The 25,338-nt window shown below is 38.4% G+C and overlaps 1 protein-coding gene and 1 pseudogene across 1 annotated transcript in view; one reads left to right on the top strand and one right to left on the bottom strand.

Annotated features, from left to right (window-relative positions):
• Nucleotides 1–22,328, bottom strand: part of TBCA (tubulin folding cofactor A) — a 77,386-nt gene extending 55,058 nt beyond the window's left edge. Inside the window, exon 1 of the mRNA XM_060635499.2 lies at nt 22,166–22,328. Coding sequence (XP_060491482.1) covers nt 22,166–22,218 — 53 coding nt within the window. The 5' untranslated portion in view covers nt 22,219–22,328. The remainder of the gene's footprint in view (nt 1–22,165) is intronic.
• Nucleotides 13,069–13,542, top strand: LOC132682360 (large ribosomal subunit protein eL37-like; annotated as a pseudogene).
• Nucleotides 22,329–25,338: the final 3,010 nt, after the last annotated feature.

Genomic DNA, 25,338 nt, shown 5'->3' with positions numbered 1-25,338 from the left:
CCCTGCCCTAGAGGCAGTTTGGCATAACCTCATCTGAGCTCACAAAGCATTCTGTCTTTAATTAGATGCTATTCATCTTTCTTTAACACCACAAGCTCCTACAGCACAGAATATGTGATTTATCTATCTATACCTAATAACCTAGTTAGTCTTATCCCTTTGATAAATTTGTCAAGGTATAAAAAGGTATATAGTCAGTGCACTGGGATCACTCAACAGGTGCTCTCACCCTGGGTCTACCCACTTCCTGTTTGTTTGTTTTTTTTTTTTTTTTGGACGGGGCAAATTACTTAAACTCAATTTCATCTGTAAAATAGAGCTCACTGCAGCTACTTCACATAAGAACTGTGAAGGTCAAATGAAACGCACATGAAATGCTTAGGTAATGGATGGCACATAGTACAAGCTACAATGTATCAACTAACATTGCTATTCCCACACCTTTTTATGTTGCCAAAATAAGCAAAAAGAAGCTAAAGGTGGGGGGCAGGAGGTAGTAAGAAGAAATTTTAGAAGCAGAAAACATTAGTATTCAGCAAGTCAATTAATTATATAAGCAACATATGCCTGCCTTTATAACATTTTTCTCATCACTTGCTGATTTCAAAATAGTACTTGTATTTATTTGAAATTCAAAACAATGCTGTAACATTTATTAGGAACCCAAATCTGTGTTTACTACTAAAATTAATATAACTTAGGTACAAACTTATTTTATCTGTTTATCTAAGCAGTAACGCTGTATTATAAGTGAAGTATCACTAACTTCACAATTTTACCATCAAATAAGGAAGACACTAGTTTAAATTTTCACAATGAGTATACCTGAACATCTGATGTTATGGAATGTTAGGTTAGGATATTACATGTTATGTGTTACACAGCACTTACGAACGCTCTTTCAACTAAGAATTGGTGACGGTGTATGGGTCGATTTTGACAAAAATTCAGTAACAAAGTTCGAGTGAACAGTAGTCAGTATTTGGCATAGCACCTTATACATAGTAACTGTTCAGTAATGTTAAGATAAATCCAATGAAGGAATCCTCAGGCCTGGGAAACTTTATCACAGTACAGATTGGCAGTGGTAGTAGTAGCAGTAGCAGCAGGAGCAGCAGCAGCTACCAGGGTGGTACCAATCACAGATAAAAGTCAGTATCTTTTATCTCCCCTCACCAAAACTGTTCAACTCTGCTTACTGGAAAATATTTTTCCCATGGAAAGAAACACATGGATTTTCAAGGGCTGTGGTACCCATTTAAAACTAAAAGGAAGATGAACCTCTGTATGCTTGCTGCTGGGGAAAGCAATGATTGTTGATGTCTCCAAATTTACTGATTACCTCTGTTCTAACTGTAGTAAAACCTGCATATGAAGAATGAACAGTTTTCACCCATTTGGTTCTCAGTAGGGAATTTCAGTCTTTAGAAATGTCTCAAACTTGCCATTCAAGACTTGTTCACCGTTTCGGGGGGCCTGGGTGGCTCAGTGGGTTAAGCATCTGACTTCAGCTCAGGTCATGATCTCACGGTTCATGAGTTTGAGCTCCACGTTGGGCTCTGTGCTGACAGCTCAGAGCCTGGAGCCTGCTTCAGATTCTGTTATCTCCCTCTCTCTCTCTGCCCCTCTCCAGCTTGCATGCTCTCTGTCCCTCAAAAATGAATAAACATTAAAAAAAATTTTTTTAAATACTTGTTTACTGTTTATTTCTAATTTATGAAACAAAACTAGGGGCGCCTGTGTGGCTTAGTTGGTTAAGCATGCAACTTTTGGTTTCAGCTGAGGTCACAATCTCACTGTTTCGTGGGTTCAAGCCCTGCTTTGGGCTCTGTACTGACAGTGTGGAGTCTGCTTGGGATTCTCTCTCCCTCTCTCTCTGCCCCTCTCCCACTCGTGTTGTCTCTCAGAATAGACATACAAACTTAAAGAAAAATCTTATAAGTTAAAAAAAAAAAAAAACAACCCTCCAGCTAAGTGGGATATTAAATTGGAGAATTTGATACTAAAATAATATGGAAAAGGGATTTATCTTATTTTAACTTCATAGAAAACATCTATCCAGGATAAGGAAGATCAACTGGTATAACTTGGTCTTAATCAAAAGACATGCTAGCAAAAAGTTATGCCCCAATACTACCTTCAATAATGAACTCAATTCCTAGGCCTAAACCTACTCTTCAAATATTAACTTGGTAGGCATGATAATAAGTCCACAAACTATAGAAGGCAATCTCAATTAAATATTTTACTTCATTTTTTCCCCTTGGTTTTGAATAGGCATGAGAAATAAGAGAAATGCACTTTGTGTATGTCTCATTCATTTCTGTCATCACAAAAAAAATGTACCATCTGTATAACAAATTAGGTACTCTGCTTCTGTTTTTACTTTAAAGAATTATCAAAGCCCTCAATTTTTTGTAAATTAATATATCCAAATCACATGCATTACAACATTATTTAATACAGTCAATAGATTCTTCAACATTTCATGCAGTTTAAGACAAAATTATTCTAAAAACCACAAGAAATCTCTATTAGCTTTATACTGAAATTACTGTGAAACACCAAACATAAAACATCCAAAAACTATTTATTAATCTCTACAGACAGCTATAAAAGCATCATAACCAAACAACAATTTAAGTTACGATTCTAATTTGTAAGAGGTCAGCATTAAAGTTTGTTTACATTTTAAAGCAAATTACACTTTTAAAATCCTCTCTTCTCATATATACATACATACATTTAGAGGCCACATATTTAGGAATTAGATGTATTTATGGAAATTAACCAATTATACATAACATTTATAATTTCACAAACATAATACTACTGGAAATTTTTTGAAAAAATTCTGGCCTTAATATGTAAATTTAAAAAATAAAAAAAACCCTAAGAATAATCATTTTCCCTATATCTAATATTCTCTGTCAATGAAAAATATTATCAGCATTTATTCCTCTCATAGAACTTCTACAAAAAATAGTTAAAGTAATCAAAATGTAACATAAAGTTATTTCTTAGTTACATCAAGAAGTCAAAGACACATAGAATCTAAACTTTCAGAGTAGTTAGCTATTCTCAAAAGTATTCTGGAAAATGCACTGAGCAATACGATTCAAATATAGCAAGTGGCTCTAACAGTTCACTAATGTATCAAAAGCTTAGAAAACGAATATAAAGTGTTAGTCTTTCTTTAAAAGGCTAATGTCTATTAACAGCTTAAAACATGGCACAGTAGGGGGTTAATATGTTGTTGTCTGAATCACTTTCATCAGTTTAAGTACCTATTAGTCCTTATTAGCAATGTGCTAGCAAGGTGCTATTGGTCTTTTAAAGTTTTTTCTGCTTCTTCTTAAGTCTATCTGGCCAGAAAGATTCTTTGGCAATAATGCAATAATTTGACAATTATGTTTTGAAACATAAAGTTTAGATTTTTTTTCCCTTTGGATTTTAGGGTTTCGAATGTTAGGTATTTGAAAAATGTTTTCTTTTAGGACTCTGTTCAAGATTTAAATTGCTCAGCACATCTGTATACTTAATCTTTTTCCATCTTAAAATTTTCAACAATATGAATATTCTCCAAAATTTCTCCAGCAGGGAGAAATCAAGATCAGTCTTCTCAGAAACGAAAACAATTCACGTGTTCTCCTAAGTAAGAACACTAACATAGAAATGAATACAAAATTAATGTTCACAAAGTAAAACTGCCTGTTTGTTCAATTAATTTAGTTCTAGGATAACCAAAAATTATTCTTTACATATCACAAATTTATTGTTTAAAAACTGAAATTCAAATGATAAAACTGAATCTTCAAGGACCAAACTGAATAAAATCTAAAATTTTTTTTAACAGTTTAGCATAGAAAAGTCATTCTGGTTAGAGTGTAATGTAGTAATTTCAAAAAGTTTTCCAGCTCTGGCTCTACCAATAATTAGCTGAGTAATCCTGAACAAATTATCTACCTCTCTTTTCTGTTTCTGTTGAGGGTGGGGGCAGGCAAATTGTTTTTCAAAACCTATGTTTTTAAAGACATAAATGTAGATACTTTTGCAAGCACAAAATATCCCTAGAAGGATACACACATACACAAAAATGAGTAATGAGGGGCACCTGGGTGGCTCAGTCAGTTGGGCATCTGACTTCGACTCAAGTAATGATCTTGCAGCCTCTGAGTTCAAGCCCCACATCGGGCTCTCTGTGCTCAACGCAGAGCCTGCTTCGGACCCTGTCTCCCCGTCTCTCTGCCCCACCCCACCCCCAAAATAAATAAAAATGTAAAAATAATTTTTAAAAAATGAATAATGAAGTTGGGTCCAAGAGGGCAAAACTGGGTGGCTAGTACACAAGGACAGCAGACACATATTTCACTGAGTATCTTTTTGTGCCTTTGGAGTTTCATACCATGTCTATACTGAAAATTGTTCAAAAAACTGTTCTAATGTATTTTAAAATATTTTAAAGGGAGATGAAGGGTAAGATACAGTTATTGTTTTCAAGAAACTTAATGTCACAGAGAGTAACTGGTTCATTTGACAGTATTTACCAAGAGTCTTTTTTGTACCAGACCTCTGGAGAATGTGTCCCTGCCTTCATGGAGCTTATATCCTAGGGGAGATTCATGTACAACACTAGCCAGAGAAAGAAAGTCTAGTCCAAGTAAAGCAATAATTAGAGAGCAGACTTCTGACACTCCTAATTTTCATATCACTACCCAGAAATCAGTGAAAACAGTCTGAGTTCCCCTAAAACAGATTTGCAGTAGCAAAAGGAATTGTGACAGAAGTAAAGAGAAGTTATTAGAAGCAGGAATAGTAAGAGACACATAAACAGCTGATAATATTACATGAAAGCAAGAGACAGAAAAAAATTTACAGTAAACACGAAACCAAGTTATCAACACAGTATAATGCAAGCATTCTCCAATTAGGGCCTCAGTTATACTGTAAAGATGTTTATTATAATCAGGTTGCTAGAGATCTCAGTAGACATATTTTTCATAGGAAAAATGGTATTACTTGGTGTTAAGTTTTGTTAAGTTGTCCCATAAAAGCCTATTAAAGTATGTAAGTATTCAATGTGCATGAAACACTTTTGACAGAATACTATGAATACCATGTATGGTTCTTTCTAATAAAAAAATCAGAATTTCAACTTGGATACCAAGAATGCCTCCTAATTCATTACAGTGTTTGCCAGAGAAGTGGTGACTCTTTTACCTTATAGGAGGTAGGATGAGCAAATGGAATAGAAGCAAGGGCAGAGTCTGTAAGAACAAGGGTTATTGGAATTTCAAGGCAAGATAGGTTATCTGACATTTCCTCTTCTTCCTCTTCTCTCTTCCATTCCCTCCTAACCAAAGAATAGCACTGAACTGGGACACCTGGGTGGCCTCAGAAGGTTAAGTGTTTGACTTCAGCTCAGGTCATAATCTCATGGTTCCTGAGCTTCAGCCCCTCATCAGGCTGTCTGGTGTTTGCTTCAGCACAGAGGCTGCTTCGATCCTCTGTCCCCCTCTCTCTCTCTGCTCCTCCCCCACTAGCACTTGCGCTCTCTCTCAAAAAAAAAAAAAAAAAAAAAAAAGAATAGCACTGAACTGCACAAAAAGAGTTGAGAGATAAAGGAAGACAGTGTTCTTCCCTACCTCTTACACAGAGAATAAGACCTCAATATAGGACACTGAAAATGGAGGGAAACTGGCCAAAGTTGAGCCCAAACAACAGAATTTACAAAAACAAAAACAAAAACAAAACAAAACAAACAAAAATAAAGAAAGAAGAGAAGGCAATCTCTAGCCAGTTCCAGTAAAGGGGAATTACTCATGATACATAGGTATAATATAAAAATATAATATATAATATAAAATAATATAATATAAAAATCAGAGTAAGGATCTCAATTACTACTCTATTGCGAGTAACATTATTTCAATTCAAGGGATTTAAACACTATACGAATTTTTTGACTTGTATAACTAAAATCCAGGGGAGGATCTGCTTCAAGGTTGTCAGATTCAGCAGTTAACATCATCGAGAAATTTCCCTCTGTATCTTCACTCTGCCATCCATAACACAAGCTTCCTCTCAAAGCCAGATTCTCCAGTGCTAAAGGAAGGCTGCCAGCCACGGAATACTTCTGTGCCAGAATTCTAAGCAAGAGTTCTGAAATGTACCTTGTTTAGACCAGCCTAAATTATATGTCCACCTGGAATTAATTCATCATCAGAAAATGGAATCTGATTGGCTAAAACCACTCAAAGGCCCACTACTACAGCTGGAGGTGAAGCAGTTACCCCAAACAACATGGCTAGGTGTATGTGGATAAGGATGGTGGATACTGACATGAAACTGCAGGCAGATTCAAAAGAAAAAACAGATATTGAGAAAAGAGCCACAGTGTTCACTACATGATGTTACAAATGAAGATCCAGAGTTATCAAAAAGTATATGTACAATACTGCCCATTTATAAGACAGAAAATCATTATAAGAATTATCCTTTTTACAAACAAAAGCCAAAGTTGACTCCTGACATTACTTTTATTTAATCTAATACTAGAAATGCCACAACAGTTTAAAAAGAGTAATATAGGGGCACTTGGGCGGCTCATTTGGCTAAGTATTGACTTTGGCTCAGGTCATGATCTGGAGGTTTGTGTGTCTGAGCCAAGCTCTGTGCTGACAGCTCAGAGCCTGGAGCCTGCTTCAGATTCTGCGTCTCCCTCTCTCTCTGCCCCTCCCCCACTCATGCTCTTTCTCAAAAATTAACATTAAACATTTTTTTTAAATAAAAAGAGTAATATAAATATAGAAAATAAAAATATCTATTTTGAGACCTATATATTTTCTAATTCCAATAGGATATATAAAAGAAAATATAAATGAATAGAAACAAACACCTGTTCCCACAGGTAGAGAAGATTAAGGATATGTACATCTACTAGATTTTTAAACCTATGAGGACAATTACAAAATTTATGGAATGGGTTAAAAATTAAACGTTATCAACAGTAAATTAAAATCCTTCTCTAGAAATGCGAAACTTAAGAACTTAAGGTATCATGTATCAGAATGAACAGATATCACTATTTCGAAAAGGTATCTGTACTCCCATGTTCACTGCAGCATTATTTACAATTGCCAAGACATGGAAACAACCTAAGTGGCCAGTGACAAATGAAGAGATAAAGAAAATGTGGTACTATACATAAGCTGGCCCTTGAAACACAGGGTTTGAACTGCATGGGTTCACTTATACACGAGGTTTTTACTGATACAGTACAGTACTGTAAATGTATTTTCTCTTATGATTTTTAAAATAACATTTTCTTTTCTCTAGCCTGTTATTGAAAGAACACTACATATAATACATATAACATACAAAATATGTGTTAGTTGACTGTTCATGGAATCAGTAATGATTCCAGTCAGTAGTAGGCTATTAGTAAAGTTTTGGGGGAATCAAAAGTTATAAATGGATTTTCAACTGTGCAGTGTCCCAACCTCCACACTGTTCAAAGGTCAACTGTATATATACATAAAAAATGGAATATTATTCAGCCACAAAAAGAAGAAAATTCTGCCATCTGCAACAACATGGATGGACACTGATGGCATTATGCTCAGTGAAATAAACCAGACAGAGAAAGGCAAACACTGTATGATCTCACTTTTATGTGGAATCTAAAAAACCAAACTCACTGAGATACAGAACAGATTGGTGGTTGCCAGAGTTAAGGATGAGCAAAAATAGGTAAAGGTAGACAAATGGTAAAAAAAACTCCCACTTATAAATAAGTTCTGAGGATGTAATGTACAGTATGGTTACATATAGTCACCATCAAAACAATATTGTGTTATATATCTGAAAGTTGCTAAGAGAGTAGATATTAAAAAGCTCTCATCACAAGAAAACAAATCTATAATTATGTGAGGTAAGTGATATTAACTAAACTTATTGTGGTAATCATTTTGCTATACACACACACATATATATATTAATTATGTTGTACACCTTGGATTAAACAATGTTATATGTCAATTATATCTCAATAAAACTAGAAAAAAAAAACTCAAAAGAATTAACACAGTAACATAGAAAAGATGGTTTAAAAAGTAATACTGTTGGGCTTCGTTAGCCTCAGCTTCTGATCAACCCAGCACCAAGTAGGTTTTCAGGACCCATTACCCAGACCTCTCCACCTGCAAGTCTCCCCTCGCCCCCAAGGTATCCTATACAGAATGCAGCATCCCAGAAATGGACACTTTCCAAAGGACCTCCCCTTCCTCCAGGTAAAAAAAACCCTGGGTTGCCTGAGGCATATACATTATTCTATACAAGGGAGAAGGAGGTGATTAAGTATCTGGCTAGGGGCAGCCACCTCATACCTCCTTTACTCTCTATCTATGGGGATGCTTGTTTAAAAAAATAACCAAATAACTTAATTTTTCTACAATACAAAAAGTAAATAAAAACAGTATTATTAGAGTAAAATTAAGAAGTCTACAAAGTTTTGGAAAGGATATGAATCAAGAAAAGGAACTCTCATACAATGCAACTGAAATTTTAAAATGGTACAAATGCTTTGGAAAACAGTTTAGCATTACCTAACCAAGTAGAACATTCATATACCTCATGACCCAACAATTCCATTCCTGGATAAATACCCAAGAAAAACTCTCATATACCATTACCAAAGACATGAATAAGAACACACACAGAAACACAGTTAGTAATGGGAACAATCCAAATGCCCATTGATAGAAGAATGGATAAACTGTGGTATTATCACAATTTAATAGGACACAACAGTCAAAACAGATGTACTGCACTGAAATGTAAAAATACAGATAAATCTTACCAACATACAGTAAAAAATACTAGGTCTCAGAAGATATTTTTCTTAAAAATTAAAAACTAAACAATATAATTCCTTAGCAATATACAAATGATAAAAGTATATAAAATAAAAAAGCAAGATAAATTCACTGGCCACTGGTAACTGATTCAACATCCAGCCCCTTTCCTATCCCTGGAGGTCAGGGGATGGGACTAAAAGTTCCAACTCTTTAATCACTGTTGGTTCCCAGGCAACAAACTCCAACCTCAGGTTACCTAGGGGCTTTTCAAAAGTCATCTCCTTAACACAGAGAAAGACCTTTGTTGCTTTCTTCACTAAGGAAACTCCAAAGTTTTAGGAGTTCTGTGTCAGGAATGGGAAGGGGGACCAAACATGTATTTCTTATTATAAATTACACTATCACAGGACCCCCAAGGAGCTTTTATTTATATGAATTATATCTATTAATGTTTATTCTATTAGAAATTAAAACTAAGAAAATTTTAAAATATTTTTAAAATTAAAAAAATTAAATATATTTGTTAATTCACTTAAATGTTTCACATTTTTGCAAATTTTTTAAATGTCTGTACTAATAGAAGCATCTACATTTTCCTATCTTCTGCATTCAGTCTATTGCAATACCACATACCATATAGCCCCTGGAAAACTCCACTGTACAACTGTGAGCAAAAGAAAGTGAAAAAGGCAATGTCTCAGTTTTACTACGAAAATAACTTATCTTGCAGACACACTGAAAGGGTCTCAGAGACCCCAAGGGCTTCCTGGACCATACTTCGGAAACCACTAGTCTAGTGAAATGAACAGATAATATATGTTTAGCACTACCTTACCAAAACTAATAACAGACAAATGCTTTGCGAACACAGACAAGGAAACACTAACTTTGGAGACAGACAGGGAAACTTCTACAGAGGGGTTACCATTTGATCTGAGACTCAAGTCCTTACACACTAGACCCCATAAGAACTGTACGCTCTCCCTCCTACTTTTTGGTGTATCTCCTACCCCTCTTCTTCTATCTCACTTGGTTGCTCCTCAAACTAACCAACCTTGCTCTCTTTTTTAAGCCTTTGTATTTACTATTTCTTCAGTCTAAAAGGCTCTTCCCGCATATATCCCATGGTATTCTTGCCACACCTGGCCATCCTGAAGGTTAAAGGAAAGCTCTTTTCGTACACCTATAATCCACTCAGGGCCCACTTCTTGAGAAATTCTGCCTTACACTAGCTGTTATACATGTGTATTAGGAACTATATTTAATAAAGCATTATATGGTAGCATTGTTTATAAAAGTGAAACACTGAGTGGGAAAAAAAATCCCTACATATCCATCAAGACAAGAATGAAAAAAAAACCATACTAGTACATTCACACAAGAGAATGAATTAGAGCTACATTTCAACATGAGTAAGTCTCGAAAACAGAAACATGAATATGCGTAAAAAGCAAGTAAGATTTCTACGGTTAAATAGGAATATTTAATAGATGAGTATTTATGAATTTATGAATATACTATTTACAATTTTAAATCTCTTAATTTATATTTTGAGAGCTAACACATGATTTAAAATTATAAGAATTTCCCCCATCCTGGTCTTTCCTTCAGTTGTATAGCTTCCCTTCCAGGAGATAACCAATATGACTAATTTCCTGTGTATCCTTCCAGATATATTTTGTATATAAAGTTAAGTTCACAGAACAATACTATAATATGGCTTATATATCTCCAATATAAATTAAAAGTTTAAAATATGCATGGAAATGATAAAAAAAAAATTTCAGAATAAAAATTACTTATAGGCAAAGAGGGAGAGGAACGGACTCAGAAAGGGGCACTTCAAATGTGCCTATAGTGTTTCATTTCAGGTTTATTATATTTCCTTTAGATTTGTTTGTATACATGAAATAATTATTTTTCTTCATAAAAGAAAACATGAAGAGCATCAGATTTGAGAAGGTAGTTTGGTGTCAGATGGAGTAAAAACATACTAAAGTAAGACATTCATTCTTTTTTTTTTTTAATGGCCACAGATTCTTTTTTCTTTTCTTTTCTTTTTTTTTTTTTAACTTGGTTTATTTTGAGAGAGAGTGTGTGAGCAGGGGAGAGTCAGAAAGAGAGGGACAGAGAGCATGTCTCAGGGAGACACGCTGCCAGCCCAGGGCTGGACATGAGGCTCAATCCCACGACCATGAGATCATGACCTGAGCCAAAATCAAGAGTTGGATGTTTAACTGACTGAGGTACCCAGGTGCTCCTCATTCAAAAATGAGTCCAAAGCTCAGGGTAAAGCTAGAGACTGGGGATTTACATAAAGTAATACTTGAAGTTCTAAGAATAAATATTCAGATACATGTACACTGCATAACTTAAAAGCACACATTCCTTAAGGACTAAGCCCAAAACTTGCTATTTTTAGTTTCTCTGCAATACCACCTATTGCCCCTAAGATTTCAATTTACCAATATCCCTACTATTTATCTTAGATTAAAAAAGAACAAAAACAAAAAAAATCAAAATAACCTGGAATGGGTGAGCCTATTTTTGTAAGTAAACTAACAATGGGCAGTAACACACACATATTTAATAGGTATGAATATTTATGAATTTATGAATAGTTATACTATTTAAAAGTTAAATTTCTTAATTTATATTTTAATAGGTAACACACACACCTACCTCTACTAAATTAGAGTAAAGAGAGTGTTCTAGTTAGTTCTAGGTAAACTACAAAATCTTTCTTTCTTTATTTTAGAGAGAGAGCATGAGCTGCAGAGAGGGGCAGAAGGAGAAAGAATCTTAAGCAGGCTCCATGCTCAGTGCACAGCCCTTTGCAGGGCTTGATCCTACACTCCTGGGATCATGACCTGAGCCAAAATCAAGAGTCAGACACACAACTGAGCACCCAGGCACCCCAAAACCTTTCTTGATCGAATATTAATAATTAAAAATTTTATAGTTGGGGCACCTGGGTGGCTCAGTTGGTTAAGCATCTGACCTCGGCTCAGATCATGATCTCACGGTTCATGATTTCGAGCCCCATGTCAGGCTAACAGCTCAGAGGCTGGAGTCTGCTTAGAATTTTGTGTCTCCCTCACTCTCTGCCCCTCCCCTCTTTGCACTCTCTCTCTCTCAAAAATAAATAAACATTAAAAAATTTTTTTCTTCTATAGTAGCCTCCAATGGCTTCTATAATAGCCATTTCATAGTTTAAAAAATGCTATAAAGTGTTAACTTTTAAACAAATCCTTGATATAAATGTATTTATTTTATTTCTCTAATAAAAGTACTATCCAGGGGCGCCCGGGTGGCTCAGTCGGTTAAGCGTCCGACGTCAGCTCAGGTCACGATCTCGCGGTCCATGAGTTCGAGCCCCGCGTTGGGCTCTGGGCTGATGGCTCAGAGCCTGGAGCCTGCTTCCGATTCTGTGTCTCCCTCTCTCTCTGCCCCTCCCCATTCATGCTCTGTCTCGCTCTGTCTCAAAAATAAATAAAAACCTTAAAAAAATTTTTTAAATAAAAAAAAATAATAATAATAAAAAAAAGTACTATCCTGACAAGCCTGTGAGGGTTGTGATTACTTAGAGCTGTTTTGTTGCTCTTGAAGTTAAACTAGAGTATTCATGAACTTTCCTCATCTCAAAGTCTCTCACTGTTAGAAACTTCTGTTTTCAGATCCTTGAGCTGTTCCCCCTCATATAATTGACCTCTTCTCTAGTTTCGTCCATTCCTTAACTCAACTGACAAGTATGTATTAAATTCCTACTTTGTGAAAAACAATATATTATACACTACCCCTCTGTTCCCTAAAAAGGTGAGAAGAACTACATAGCCTTAAGAAAATCTTTGTATATCTTGACATAATGCAGAGTCCTTAGAACTTAACATCCTAGGTTGGGATATCAAAATACAATATTGTACCAGTAACCTAAGTGGAAATACATTTCAGTAGGTGAGAGGTCTTCAAAAGTTTCATAGAGTGTAGACATTTTTCAGGCAATGGATGCCATACTAAAAGGATGCCATTTAGTACTATTTAGAAGCTGAGCATCATTCAGTCAAAAAGTACATGCTTACCTTGTTCTGATAACCTTTACAGACAACCTCTGAGTCAGAGCATTATCTGTGTATACATATACACACATAAGGTTCCCTAAGATGCTTCTTTAGCACAGGTGAAAACAACAATGAATAGGGAACTCAGTTAAAAACAAAAGATAAAGGAGGGTTTGGAAATAACTATAGTCAGCATTAGAATTGTAAGAACGTTGCTCTTTGGTCTCAGCTGCAGAACAAGGGAGGGGACATCATCATTTGGAAAACACAGCAATGAGACACACAAGCTGTGACCCTGCTACGGCTCTAAGGCCTACCACCTTCAGAAGTCAATCTGTGGCAAATGTGGCTGTCCTGCCAAGGATAAGAAAAAGTATAACCGGAGCGCCAAAGCTAAAAGCTGAAATACCACTGGGACTGGCTGAATGAGGCACCTAAAATTGTATACTGAAGATTTAGGCATGGATTCATGAAGGAACACTACCTAAACCCAAAAGGGTAGCTGTTGTGCCATCCAATTCATCTTAAGGATTTCAATGATTAATAAGATACGTGTTCTGGTTTTTAAATACATGTAAGAATGTATTTTGATAGTTGTGGCGAGTCATTTATAGATTTTAGAATAAGGTATCTCAAAAACTCACTCCCTTGACTACTCTTCCCTATAATAAACTTTACAAAAGTGCAGTTAAGAGTGAAATTGGCCTTGTTATATTGTGTTAATAATAGTGACAGTATTTTTTAAACTGTTAAAAAACAAGGTCACTGATATAAACAGATTTTGGGGGAAGTAGAACATCACTGCCTCAGCTATTTTATAGAAGGATGACCATTATAAAGTCCTACAGATGACTCAAAAACACAAGCTTCATATTCCTCCCTTCTCTCTCTGCAGCCTATGAGTGAACATGACAAACAACTAAAAAACAAATTATCACAATTTAAAAGAAATCAAGTTCCACAGTCTATCCAGCTAATTGGCAAACATTCATCTTTACGTCCTCTATCCACATTGTTTGTATGTCTACAGAATGGTGATGATGATAATAATGACAGCAGTTAACATATTAAATATTTAGTAACAATCAGGCTTTTGGGCCAAATGCTTTATATGATTACCTTACTTAATTCTCTTAACAATGTAAGAAAGATATTATCTATCATTAACCCATTTTTCAGCTAAGAAAACAGTGGGTTTTTAAAATATTTTTTAAATGTTTATTTATTTTTGAGAGACAGAGACAGAGTGTAAGTGGGGAAGGGTCAGAGAGAGAGGGAGACACACAATCTGAAGCAGGCTCCAGGCTCTGAGCCATCAGCACAGAGCCTGACATGGGGCTAGAACTCACACACTGTGAGATCATGACCTGAGCCAAAGTTGGATCTTGACTGAGCCACCCAGGTGCCCCGAAAACTGTGGCTTTTAAAGATTAAGTAACTTGCCCAGGGTCACATATGTAGCATGTATTAAGTGGAGCCTGGGACTCCATTTGTTTAACTCCAACTGCAACAATAAATAGCTAGAGTAACTATTACACTGTCATACTGTAATTGATTCAGTACCTCCCCACGGCTTATTACATCAAATCCTTACAGACTAAGGTTCCATTCATTCATTTGTCCACTGAAAAGACTTTTGTTGAGCATTTATTATGTATCAACACTATACCAGGTGAATTAGCCATGTAGGTTCTGAGTGAAGCTGCTAAATAAATGATCTCTGAATCATTCATATCATTGATGTTATTTAAAAATCAGGTCTACTCCCAGTGAAGAAATGGGCAGAAAACATGAATAGACACTTCTCTAAAGAAGACATCCGGATGGCCAACAGGCACATGAAAAGATGCTCAACGTCGCTCCTCATCAGGGAAATACAAATCAAAACCACACTCAGATATCACCTCACGCCAGTCAGAGTGGCTAAAATGAACAAATCAGGAGACTATAGATGCTGGAGAGGATGTGGAGAAACGGGAACCCTCTTGCACTGTTGGTGGGAATGCAAATTGGTGCAGCCACTCTGGAAAGCAGTGTGGAGGTTCCTCAAAAAATTAAAAATAGATCTACCCTATGACCCAGCAATAGCACTGCTAGGAATTTATCCAAGGGATACAGGATTACTGATGAATAAGGGCACTTGTACCCCAATGTTTATAGCAGCACTCTCAACAATAGCCAAATTATGGAAAGAGCCTAAATGTCCACCAACTGATGAATGGATAAAGAAATTGTGGTTTATATACACAATGGAGTACTACATGGCAATGGGAAAGAACGAAATATGGCCCTTTGTAGCAACGTGGATGGAACTGGAGAGTGTGATGCTAAGTGAAATAAGCCATACAGAGAAAGACAGATACCATATGTTTTCACTCTTATGTGGATCCTGAGAAACTTAACAGAAACCCATGGGGGAGGGGAAGGAAAAAAAAAAAGAGATCGGAGTGGGAGGGAGCCAAAGCATAAGAGACTCTTAAAAACTGAGAACAAACTGAGGGTTGATGCGGGGTGGGAGGGAGGGGAGGGTGGGTGATGGGTATTGAGGAGGGCACCTTTTGGGATGAGCACTGGGTGTTGTATGGAAACCAATTTGACAATAAATTTCATATATTGAAAAAAAAATCAGGTCTACTTGGGCAAATAAGACAGCATCATAATAGTAAATATATTATGGGAATGGAATTCTGAAATCACACATCCAAGCATTTATATTCTTTTTCTTTAAATTTTTTTTTAATTGGGGGGGGGGGTAGGAGGAGAGGGAGAGGGAGGGGAAGGGGGGGGAAGGGGGAGGAAGGGGGAGGAAGGGGGAGGAAGGGGAAGAGAGAGAGAGAGAGAAAGAATTCCAAGTAGGTTCCATGCTCAGCACACAAGCCTGATACAGGGCTCAACCCCACAACCCTGGAATCATGACCTGAGCTGAAATCAAGAGTTGGAAGCTCAAAAAACTGAGCCATCCAGGCGCCCACCCGCCCCCACCCAGGCATTTATATTCTAAGGGTTGTGGATTAGTTATTATTTTTTTCTTTTTTTTTTCTATTGTGGACTAGTTATTATTAACAAAATTTTCCAACCTTGCTCACTACAGGTTTTCAAAATTTCCTACCAAATGAAAAATGCAATGAAGACAGAATACATTCATTCATACACTCTCTCACTCTCTCTCTCTCTCTCTCTCTCAGGTCAAAAGATCTTTCATTTCCACATTCAACTTATAGAATAATATAGCTTGTGTTGGGAAAACCACAGTCATGAGTGGCCTTAGCTTTCTCTCTTTCCAGCTTGAAAAGACATCTGGTTGCCAGCTGTGTAGTTCCTGAAAGTCACTGCTTGCCAAGTAGTTGGCAGAAGGTGGCAATCCTGAAGATTGCTGACCACCTGCAATCCATTTTGACACTGCCTTTGACCAGTGCTTTGGAGAGCTGAATATATTACAGAGATTCCAAAAGGAGTTGGCTAAACTTCAAGGCAAAAAGTTGGCCATTTTAGCTGAACTTAACTTTAACTCAAATAAAGGGGATATGATGTGGGAGAAGAGAAGATAAAAAAGCTACTAAAGCGTACAGGAAATTTACAGGGCTATGTCCTGAACCTCTCCTAGATATTGTCCACCATACTTCTACCCATCTTTACTTTAAATATAAGAAGTATATTTCTCTAGAGCTAGAGGAGGAAAACTACATCTATGTCTAGGCAAATATGTGTCATTCCTATTTTTTACTTTTATGTCAGTATAATATATATATTCAGTATACACACATAATGTATGTCATTATATACATTATATATGAATATATATTTAACATGGAAATTTTAGTTAACTTGTATGTTGTTTTTATGTTTGCTGTACCTAGTATATATGTGTTATACACAGTTGTATATCAGAGGTAAAGGTATAAAACTCAGGAAGACGCCAGAGTTTCGGAAAGGTGCTTGCTTTATATATATATAAAAAAAATCAATACAATTTCCCCACTGATTCATGATGTAAAATTCTATAATCAAGGCTTGTAGATTTGTAATTATGGTATGTCAGCTACATTTAAACAAGAGTGTTAAAAGATTGTTAAAGTTAAACTAACACAATTGCAGTGTGAATTGTCCTAGTCTCATTCTAATCTACTGGTGTCACTTTCATTTAATCAGAGGAAAACTATGGGCCAATGTCAGTGCTATTTCCAATGCCCTAACATTCTTTGTTCACATTGGATTTTAAGCCATTACCAATCCAAAATGGTTATAAAAAGATATATTTAAAAAAGTATTTTTAATCAATTAATTCACTTACCAGTGGGCTAGTTTAGCAAACTTTATCAAAAATAGGTTTTATGTTAAATGGATGAAAACATTTTGTTTCTGCAGAAGAATTTCTTGAATTTACCATAAATCTAGTAAAAACATTTTATTTTATAAACACAAATCTTATTTGGGAACTTACAGTAGACATGTCATTGAGCTGAAATACCATATCAACATTTAAAACATCAAGCCTGTATTTTCTTCTACTTTAGTGAAAGTAGTATTTTCTAAATCACTAACAATTCTAACAATTCTAAATCACTAACATTTTCTAAAGTATTTTCTAAATCACTAACAATTTAAATTAATACAGAAAACTACTCTGGCAAGGAGTCCTATTTATAGGACACAGTTAAGGGCTTTTTAAAAAAATATTTTTAATGTTTATTATTTATTTTTGAGAGAGAGAGGGAGTGAGTGTGAGCAGAGGAGGGGCAGAGAGAGAGGAAGACACAGAATCTGAAGAAGGCTTCAGGCTCTGAGCTGTCAGCACAGAATCCAATGCGGGCCTCAAACCCACGAACCTCAAGATCATGACCTGAGCCTAAGTCAGATGCTTAAACTGACTGAGCTACCCAAGTGCCCCAGTTAAGTTTTAATTTGAGCAAGGTAAAACACTGGATTCACAGTTGTAATAGCAAATAGTTTCCACATAAATCATGGCACACACATAACAGTGCTATGTTAGCTAGTTACACAAGAGGCACTAATCCAAATCATCCTGGTTTGCCTGAGATTTTTCCCACTATTAGCACCAAAGGGTCTACATCTTGGACACCCCTTAGTCCCAGGTAAACTGGGACAACCGATGCTACCAAGACATCAAGAAAAGGGAAGAGGAAGGGGGAACTTTCAGTTCTGCACTGGAGAAAAAGAAAATTGGAGTGGTATCTGGTAACTCCCTGCTAGGGCTGCTAGATTAGCTGTGACCCAATAACAGATACCAGTAGGTCGAGCAATCCACCTGAAACATGAATCTGTACCTTTAAAATGCTCCTGCCAGACTCAAACCTAGCAACTAATACTCATTAACAACGAGTCACATGTGAACAAAGGCTGCTGCTGCTCCAAGAAACTGCATGCATCTCTCACAGCCAGAATTAGCTCTGGAAAAACAATCCTGTTACTTGGAAGGGAATATTTAGGGATTCCTCAAGTCAGAGGTTCAGTACCAAGTTAGGCTCATTGCCGTCTAACTCTTACCTTACAAGCCATTCCTAGTAACTGGACTCTTTCCTTGTTCACAGGGATCTAACCTCTCTTTTAAAATCTCTCTCTGGCAATCAGAACCTTTCCATTTGTTACCATGAGAGATAACAAAGTTTGTTCAGGTCTAGGGTACTGTGAGTGTTCTGCTTGTTTACTTAGGGCTAAACTAATGCCCTTGAAACTTGCTTCTAGTTTCCTAATGTGGCTGTCATCTCTAGACTGCCGTCACCATTTGGCCAACATGCTGAAACTCACATTTTTCATTTATTGATCTCTCTGTTGCCAAATACCACCATCTACTTATTGCCTATTTCCATAATCTCATAACATTCCACCTCCCTACTCAGATTTCTTCCTAAAACCCACTACAGGGAACTTTTGGATCACCTGAAGTAATCCAGCACATTGATTACAGACACTAAACTAAGGATCCACCCTCCCTAGGCCAGTCCACCGAAACTGAACTCTAGGACTAATACCTAGAATATAATTCTAATGGCTCTCAATTCCTGGAGAGAAAACTGAAGTAATTGGGAGACATGAAAGACTTTAAATGTCTTCTTTCAAATAAAAGTTGTCATTTCTTTTTTTTTTTTTTTTTAATGTTTTTTTTTTTTTGAGACAGAGCATGAGCAAGGGAGGGGCAGGGAGAGAGGGAGACACAGATTCGGAAGCAGGCTCCAGGCTCTGAGCTGTCAGCACAGAGCCCGACACGGGGCTCGAACTCGTCAACCTTGAGATCATGACCTGAGCTGCCGGGCACTCAACCCACTGAGCCACCCAGGCACCCCTAAAAGTTGTCATTTCTGAAGAGAAAGGAGTCTATGAGCAATAAGCATCTCACTAGAAAAAGGTGCTGGAAAAGAAAATGGTTTTTAGACCACTGCTTTAAGAAACCAGTGAACAGGGGCACCGGGGTGGCTCAGTAGGTTAAGCCTCCAACTTTGGCTCAGGTCATGATCTCAGGGTCTGTGACTTTGAGCCCCAGGCTCTCTGCCATCAGCACAAAGCCCGCTTCAGATCCTCAGTCCTCTTCTCTCTACCCCTCCCCAGCCTGCGCACAAGCGCACATTCTCAAAAATAGTTTAAAAAAGAAAGAAAGGAAAGAAAGAAACCAATGAACCAAATCCTACTCACAAAACCAAGAACATATCCAAATCATGAAACTAATCAAGTCTTTGAAACTAAATTTAAAGAGAGAAATGCATACCTCTTAAGACTTTTTTTTTTAAGTTTATTTACTTTGACAGCAAGCAGAGCATGCAAGCAGGGAATGGACAGAGAGAGGGAGTGAGAGAGAATGCCAAGCAGGCTCTGCACTGTCAGCACGGAGCCCAATGCAGGGCTTGAACTCACAAATCATGAGATCACAACCTGAGCTAAAATTAAGAGTTGGACACTTAACCAACCGAGCACCCAGGCACCCCTTACAAAAAATTTAAATATACATAGAGAAGAACATAAAGAAGCTCATGATCATTCAGCCACCAATTATTAATATGTTGCTGTATCTGGATTATCTACTTTTTTCTTTACTGAAGTAAAATGTAGAATTTAAAAAGTAGAACGCTAAGACAAAAGATGGAAAGAGTCACAGAAAAATAATTTTCTGGCAAAAAAATAACAAAAGAGAGATCAGGAACAACATTTATGGATTTAGATGGTTGTCTACCAAGGTAAAATATGAGTAATGAACAATCAGAAGTTACAGGTTTTTTTAAAAGAACATATCTCCTTTCAGTAGGAAAGGGTAGCTCATTAGAAAATCCATGGGAAAAAAATGCACGATAGACATTTCCGTTAATTTATAAACAATCTGAGTAAATATGTACATTTTAAGTAAAAAGTAAATTATGAAGGAGTTCCACAAAAATGATAAATTTTTTGTACTGAAGTACAAGGAATCAAAATTAAAGTTTGATAATGCTCTACTAGTGAAATAAACTGAAAACCAAACCTTATTTCCAAGCAGTTTCCTTAAGTATTTGGCAATTTTTGAGAGCCTAAAAACTGATTTTATTATCTAAATGGGTGTATTTTCTCTAGAGTATGTATTATAAGCATATAACTACTTGAACTAACTTTACAAACTAGTATGGATCATTAGGATAAGAAATGACAAGGCGATATAGGTAATTAACCAAAAACTACCTCTAGGAATCATTTCTGGTGACTCTTGGCCTAAAGAACTCTCCATTATACCCTGGTAATTCTGCCAAATAGATTTACTAAAATGACCTAACAAATCTGGCAAAAATGAACAACGGAAGGTGAGTGATAGTGCAAATTATTTACACTTTCAATTATACATGTCAGTTCTCCTCCTATTTCACACATTTAAAAAAATACTGTTTTAGAGCATTGTAGCTTTAGTTGTAGATCGGAAACTTTTCCCTGTTCTGTTTCCCTGTTTTGCCATTAAGTAGCACAAATTTAGTTTTTCCATTTTAACTTCACTAAACCTCAGCTTCTCACTTCTCAAACAGGAACACACACAATACTATTAGTTAACATTTACCAGCCACTGGCTACTTGCCACATGCTGTGTTAGAACAGCACAGCAGGTGTGGGTACTAACTCCATTTTACAGATGAGGAAACCGAGGCACGGTGCAACGTCATGTATTCAACAATAGGTAATAAACGGCAGAATCCAGATCTAAACCCAAGCTGTCTCACCTGAGAAAAGGCTGTGCATTTAACTACTACTCATACTACCTTCTTACTGCCTTGACAGTAAAGCTTCTAGGAAAGTACAGTGCAAAACTGTGCTAAGCCTCAGAGGCAATGCACCTATTTAAGTGAATTTATCCTTCCTTTTGCCTTGCCCTTCCTCTGGTGGCAATAACAAAGGGAGGAGAAGTGGGCAAAGAGCAAGAAGCCAGAAGGCTAGGAGTAGACGTTTGTTTCTGCTGCAAAATAAGCTGCTACTTCAGCGGGCTGTTTATCTTTTCTCTGGGAATGCCTCATCAAAAAGTCTGGTGTCCCTGGGTCTGAACCGTGAAGGTCTAAGAAGCACTGAAGGGTCTAACAGCACTCAGCGCTACGGCCAATTACAGGACTGGCCTGCCCTGCCCAGGCTAGTTACTTAAACAGCATCCACAGGCTCCGGGCGAGCTTCGGGGAAGCCGACGGGGGAGAGTCAGGCCGCAGAAGTTTGAGGACTGTACTGGAAGTTCCATGTCCCAGTTCTCAGAGGCTCCGAGTCCCGCCTCTCCTGGTCACAGGGCCCCAACAAGGCCTCATTTTTTGATGAGGGCTGGGCTCTCGGCGTCCCCTCTAAACTTCAGAAGGGGCCTGCGTGTCCACCTGAGGGCAGGCAATGGACTGAATCCGCCTCCCTCCAGTCAACTTGGGCAGGGAGACCCGCGCGGAGACCCAAACCGGCGCCCCCTCCGGCTGCGGGGCGCCGCCCCTCCACCCCCCTCGCGGCCGCTCCCAGGGCTCCCCCACCGCGGGCTCCCGAGGGGCGGGTCCGCGCCGACCCTAGTCGCCCAACGGTTCGGTTCTTGAGGAGAAAGGCAGGGGGAGGGGCGTGTCCCGGCTCGGGGGCTCTGGCACTGACGCGTCCCCGCCGCGTCCTGGCCCCGGCCCCGGCCCCGGCCCCGCCGGCCGCGGAGCCCCAGGTGAGGCCTGGAGCCGGGAGCCCGCCTCAGGCCTGCGCTCCGCCCGGCCTCTCGGGCCGCCATGAGGCGAAGGAGAGGAGGCGCTGACGTGTGCGCCGCTTGCGGCCCCTTACCGCTTCACTACGCCGGTTTTGATCTTGATCTGTCTCACGCGAGGATCGGCCATGATCCCTCGAGCGCCGCGGGAAGGAGGGGTGGAGAGCCGGCGTAACCGTGGAGGAAGACGGCGCGGAGGAGGCGGTAGTATCGGCGTAGTGGACGCGGCCTGGCGCGCATGCGCAGACTCCGGCGCGGCCCTGCCCCCGGGCTACACCGAGGGGCGGGGTCGGGGGGTAGCGGGCCCGGGCAGGTCACTCCTCTTACCTGCTGTCACCCGCCTCCACCCACTTTCCCCCTCGTGGAACCCGCCTTCCCCTGCTCTCGTCTGGCTCGGACAGCCTTCCTTTTAGTGTGTGAACAGTCCTTCTTTTAGTTTGGACACAAGTTACACTTTTCCCGGTGTCCACAGCCTGGGCGTTGTGGGAAACTTCAGTATCTCCCCAGGTAGACATTGCTTTGCGAAACTATACGTTTAATGTATGGAATGACCTAAAAATTATATTAAAGATATTTTCGGTGTCATTATCTTGTGTCAAATGGGGTAATGTATGTTTAATGAAATAAACTACTGTCATGCACGCAGTCGAGAAAATCTTGGCCCTCTACGTCAGATCTTTGCAAAACATGTTTGTAGGTATGTACCTCACAGAGGCAATGGCTGTAGAACTTATCAAATAATCATCACTTGTGTATCTTAAATATTCAACTTACAAAAATGTGTGTGGCATACAAAAGCTCGAGCTTCGTGGTCAGACAAACCAAGTGACTTTGGCGGTTCCACCGTATAATAGATGACACGGGGCACATAGGCCACTTAATCTCGCTGCTGAGCCCCATTGCCTTGTATGCAAAATGGTAATAATGCCCACTTTACAGGGTAGATACTCAGATTAAATCTCAGTACCTGACGCATAGTGGATGCTTAACAACTTTTGACTCTTGTTTTATACTTACAAATAACATGTCTGTTGCATAAAATGAAGTGCACCTCCAGTCGGCCTCTTTCTGATGGAGTCTCCCAAGGAATGCAGGGCAAAGCCTCCTTTGTTTTCTTATTTCTTGGTATCATCCTTCAAAGACATCTACCTGATTGTCTTTTCTGTTCCCTACACTTTATTTCCTCATTCTGGCTTTTCTGGCTAGCTCTGGAATACTCTTCCACCTTGCTAGCCCAAGACCCTTAGATTAAATCCAAGATCAAATCCCACCTTCTGGAGAAAGTCTACCATCACTGACCCCTGCCTGCTCAATGCTGCCTGAATGCATTTGAATCACCCAATATTATATTTTATTTTTGGTGTATTTCTTTAACAAAACGATTGTTTGAGGGATGCCTGGGTGGCTCAATCAGCTGAGCGTCTGCCTCTTCATTTTGTCTCAGATCATGATGCCAGGGTCGTGAGATTGAGCCCTACATCAGGCTCTGTGCTGAGCATGGAGCCTGCTTAAGATTCTCTCTCTCTCTCTCTCTCTCTCTCTCTCTCTCCTCCTCCTCCTCCTCCTCCTCCTCCTCCTCTGCCCATCTCCCCTATTTGCACACACTCTTTCTCTGTCGCTGTCTCAAAAACAAACAAACAAACAAAAACCCTATTGTTTGAGTACTTCATGAAGGTGTGCTTACTCTCCTAGTTGGATTAAAAGTATTTAAAATTTTTTTTTAATGTTTATTTTAGAGAGAGAGAGGGTACGTGAGTGGGGGAGGGGCAGAGAGCGAGGGAGACACAAAATCAGAAGCAGGCTCCAGACTCTGAGCTGTCAGCACAGAGCCTGACTCAGGGCTGGAACCCACGAACCGTGAGATCGTGACCTGAGTGGAAGTTGGATGCTTAACTGACTCAGCCACCCAGGCACCCTTAAAGTATCTTTAGATGCAAATAAATAAATCCTTCAGTAAATCCTCCTCCTCTACCTCGACCTGGGTTCTATACACAGTGGATGCTAAATGCAATAAATACTATCATCTGACCGGCTGGCACACTGAAATACAATTTCAAGTGACACAGCAAAACTATGAAATACTGGGGGGAGGGGTGGGGAAAGAGGTTCAAAAAAAAAAAAAAACAAAAAACCAACAGAATCACCAAAGCAAAATACTACAGTTAGAAATCCAGTAGATCATTAGTATAAAGGTACTGGGAGGTCCTTTAAGGCAAAGAAACAGCAGCAGCTGAACCCACAAACCAAAAGATTATGCACCTAGGGCTCTTGCTACTGTCAAGGATCTTCATTCAGGCAATAAAAGCCAATGTAAGTCTTCATAATCTCTCTTTTGCCTTGGTTTTGTGCTGATTTGCAGGAGTTCCCCTCAGCCTAGGTTTTCTGGTGTAAACACCTCCTATCTTTTCCAACCCCCAACTCTATCTCTACCCTTTTGTCCTTTTTTTTCTTTGTTTTAATGATTTTGTATCTGTGACTTTACTGTAAACCAGTAATTAATATAACGCAAAGACCTCTGCTGCTGCTGCTGCTGTGTGTATCCAGGCTTTCAAGGACAGTGTGTGTTTATCTGTGTCTGTCTGTACTATATCGTACACTTGAAGCTATGGATTAAGATCATGGAGTTTGGTCCCACCCTTAAGGATTGGGAATCAGGTGAAAGTGTTCCCAGTGTCAGGAGTTGACAGTCGTGGTAAAGAGCATGAACTGGGCCAGACTGTCTAAGGTCACATCCTAGCTCTATTTTTTACTTATTTTGCAAAATTGGACAAGTTACTAATCTCTCTACGTCCCAGTTTTTTCCTCTGTAAAATGTGGGTGATAATAATACCCACCTCATCAGGTTGTTATAAAACTTAAATAAGTTAATATTTGTAAATTGCTGAGGAGAGTGCTGGTAATTATTAAGCACCATACAAAGCGTTCATTAAATAGATCAGTCATCTGGGAAAGAGGTCCTAAATAGGAAACGAAGAACACAGTAGGATGCATATTCATTTGACTATAGAAATGTCAATTCATGAGATCACACATAATTCATGTTTGACTGTCAACTCCCTATAAATAGGACCCATGTTCCACTTATTCATCACTATATCCCAACAGATAGCAATGCCTGGCACGTAGTTGGTACTCAATAAATATTTCTTGAATGAATAAATGCTGCTTTAAAACTTTTTTCCCATTTAACAGTATGTCAGGGAACTTGCCCATTCCAGAATGGACTGCTAAAATAATCTGAAACATCCCC

This window comes from Panthera onca, chromosome A1, assembly GCF_046562875.1.
Source record: "Panthera onca isolate mPanOnc1 chromosome A1, mPanOnc1 haplotype 2, whole genome shotgun sequence".
NCBI lineage: Eukaryota > Metazoa > Chordata > Mammalia > Carnivora > Felidae > Panthera > Panthera onca.
Note: the sequence above shows the minus strand (reverse complement) of the source record. Positions and strands in the feature narration are given on the sequence as shown.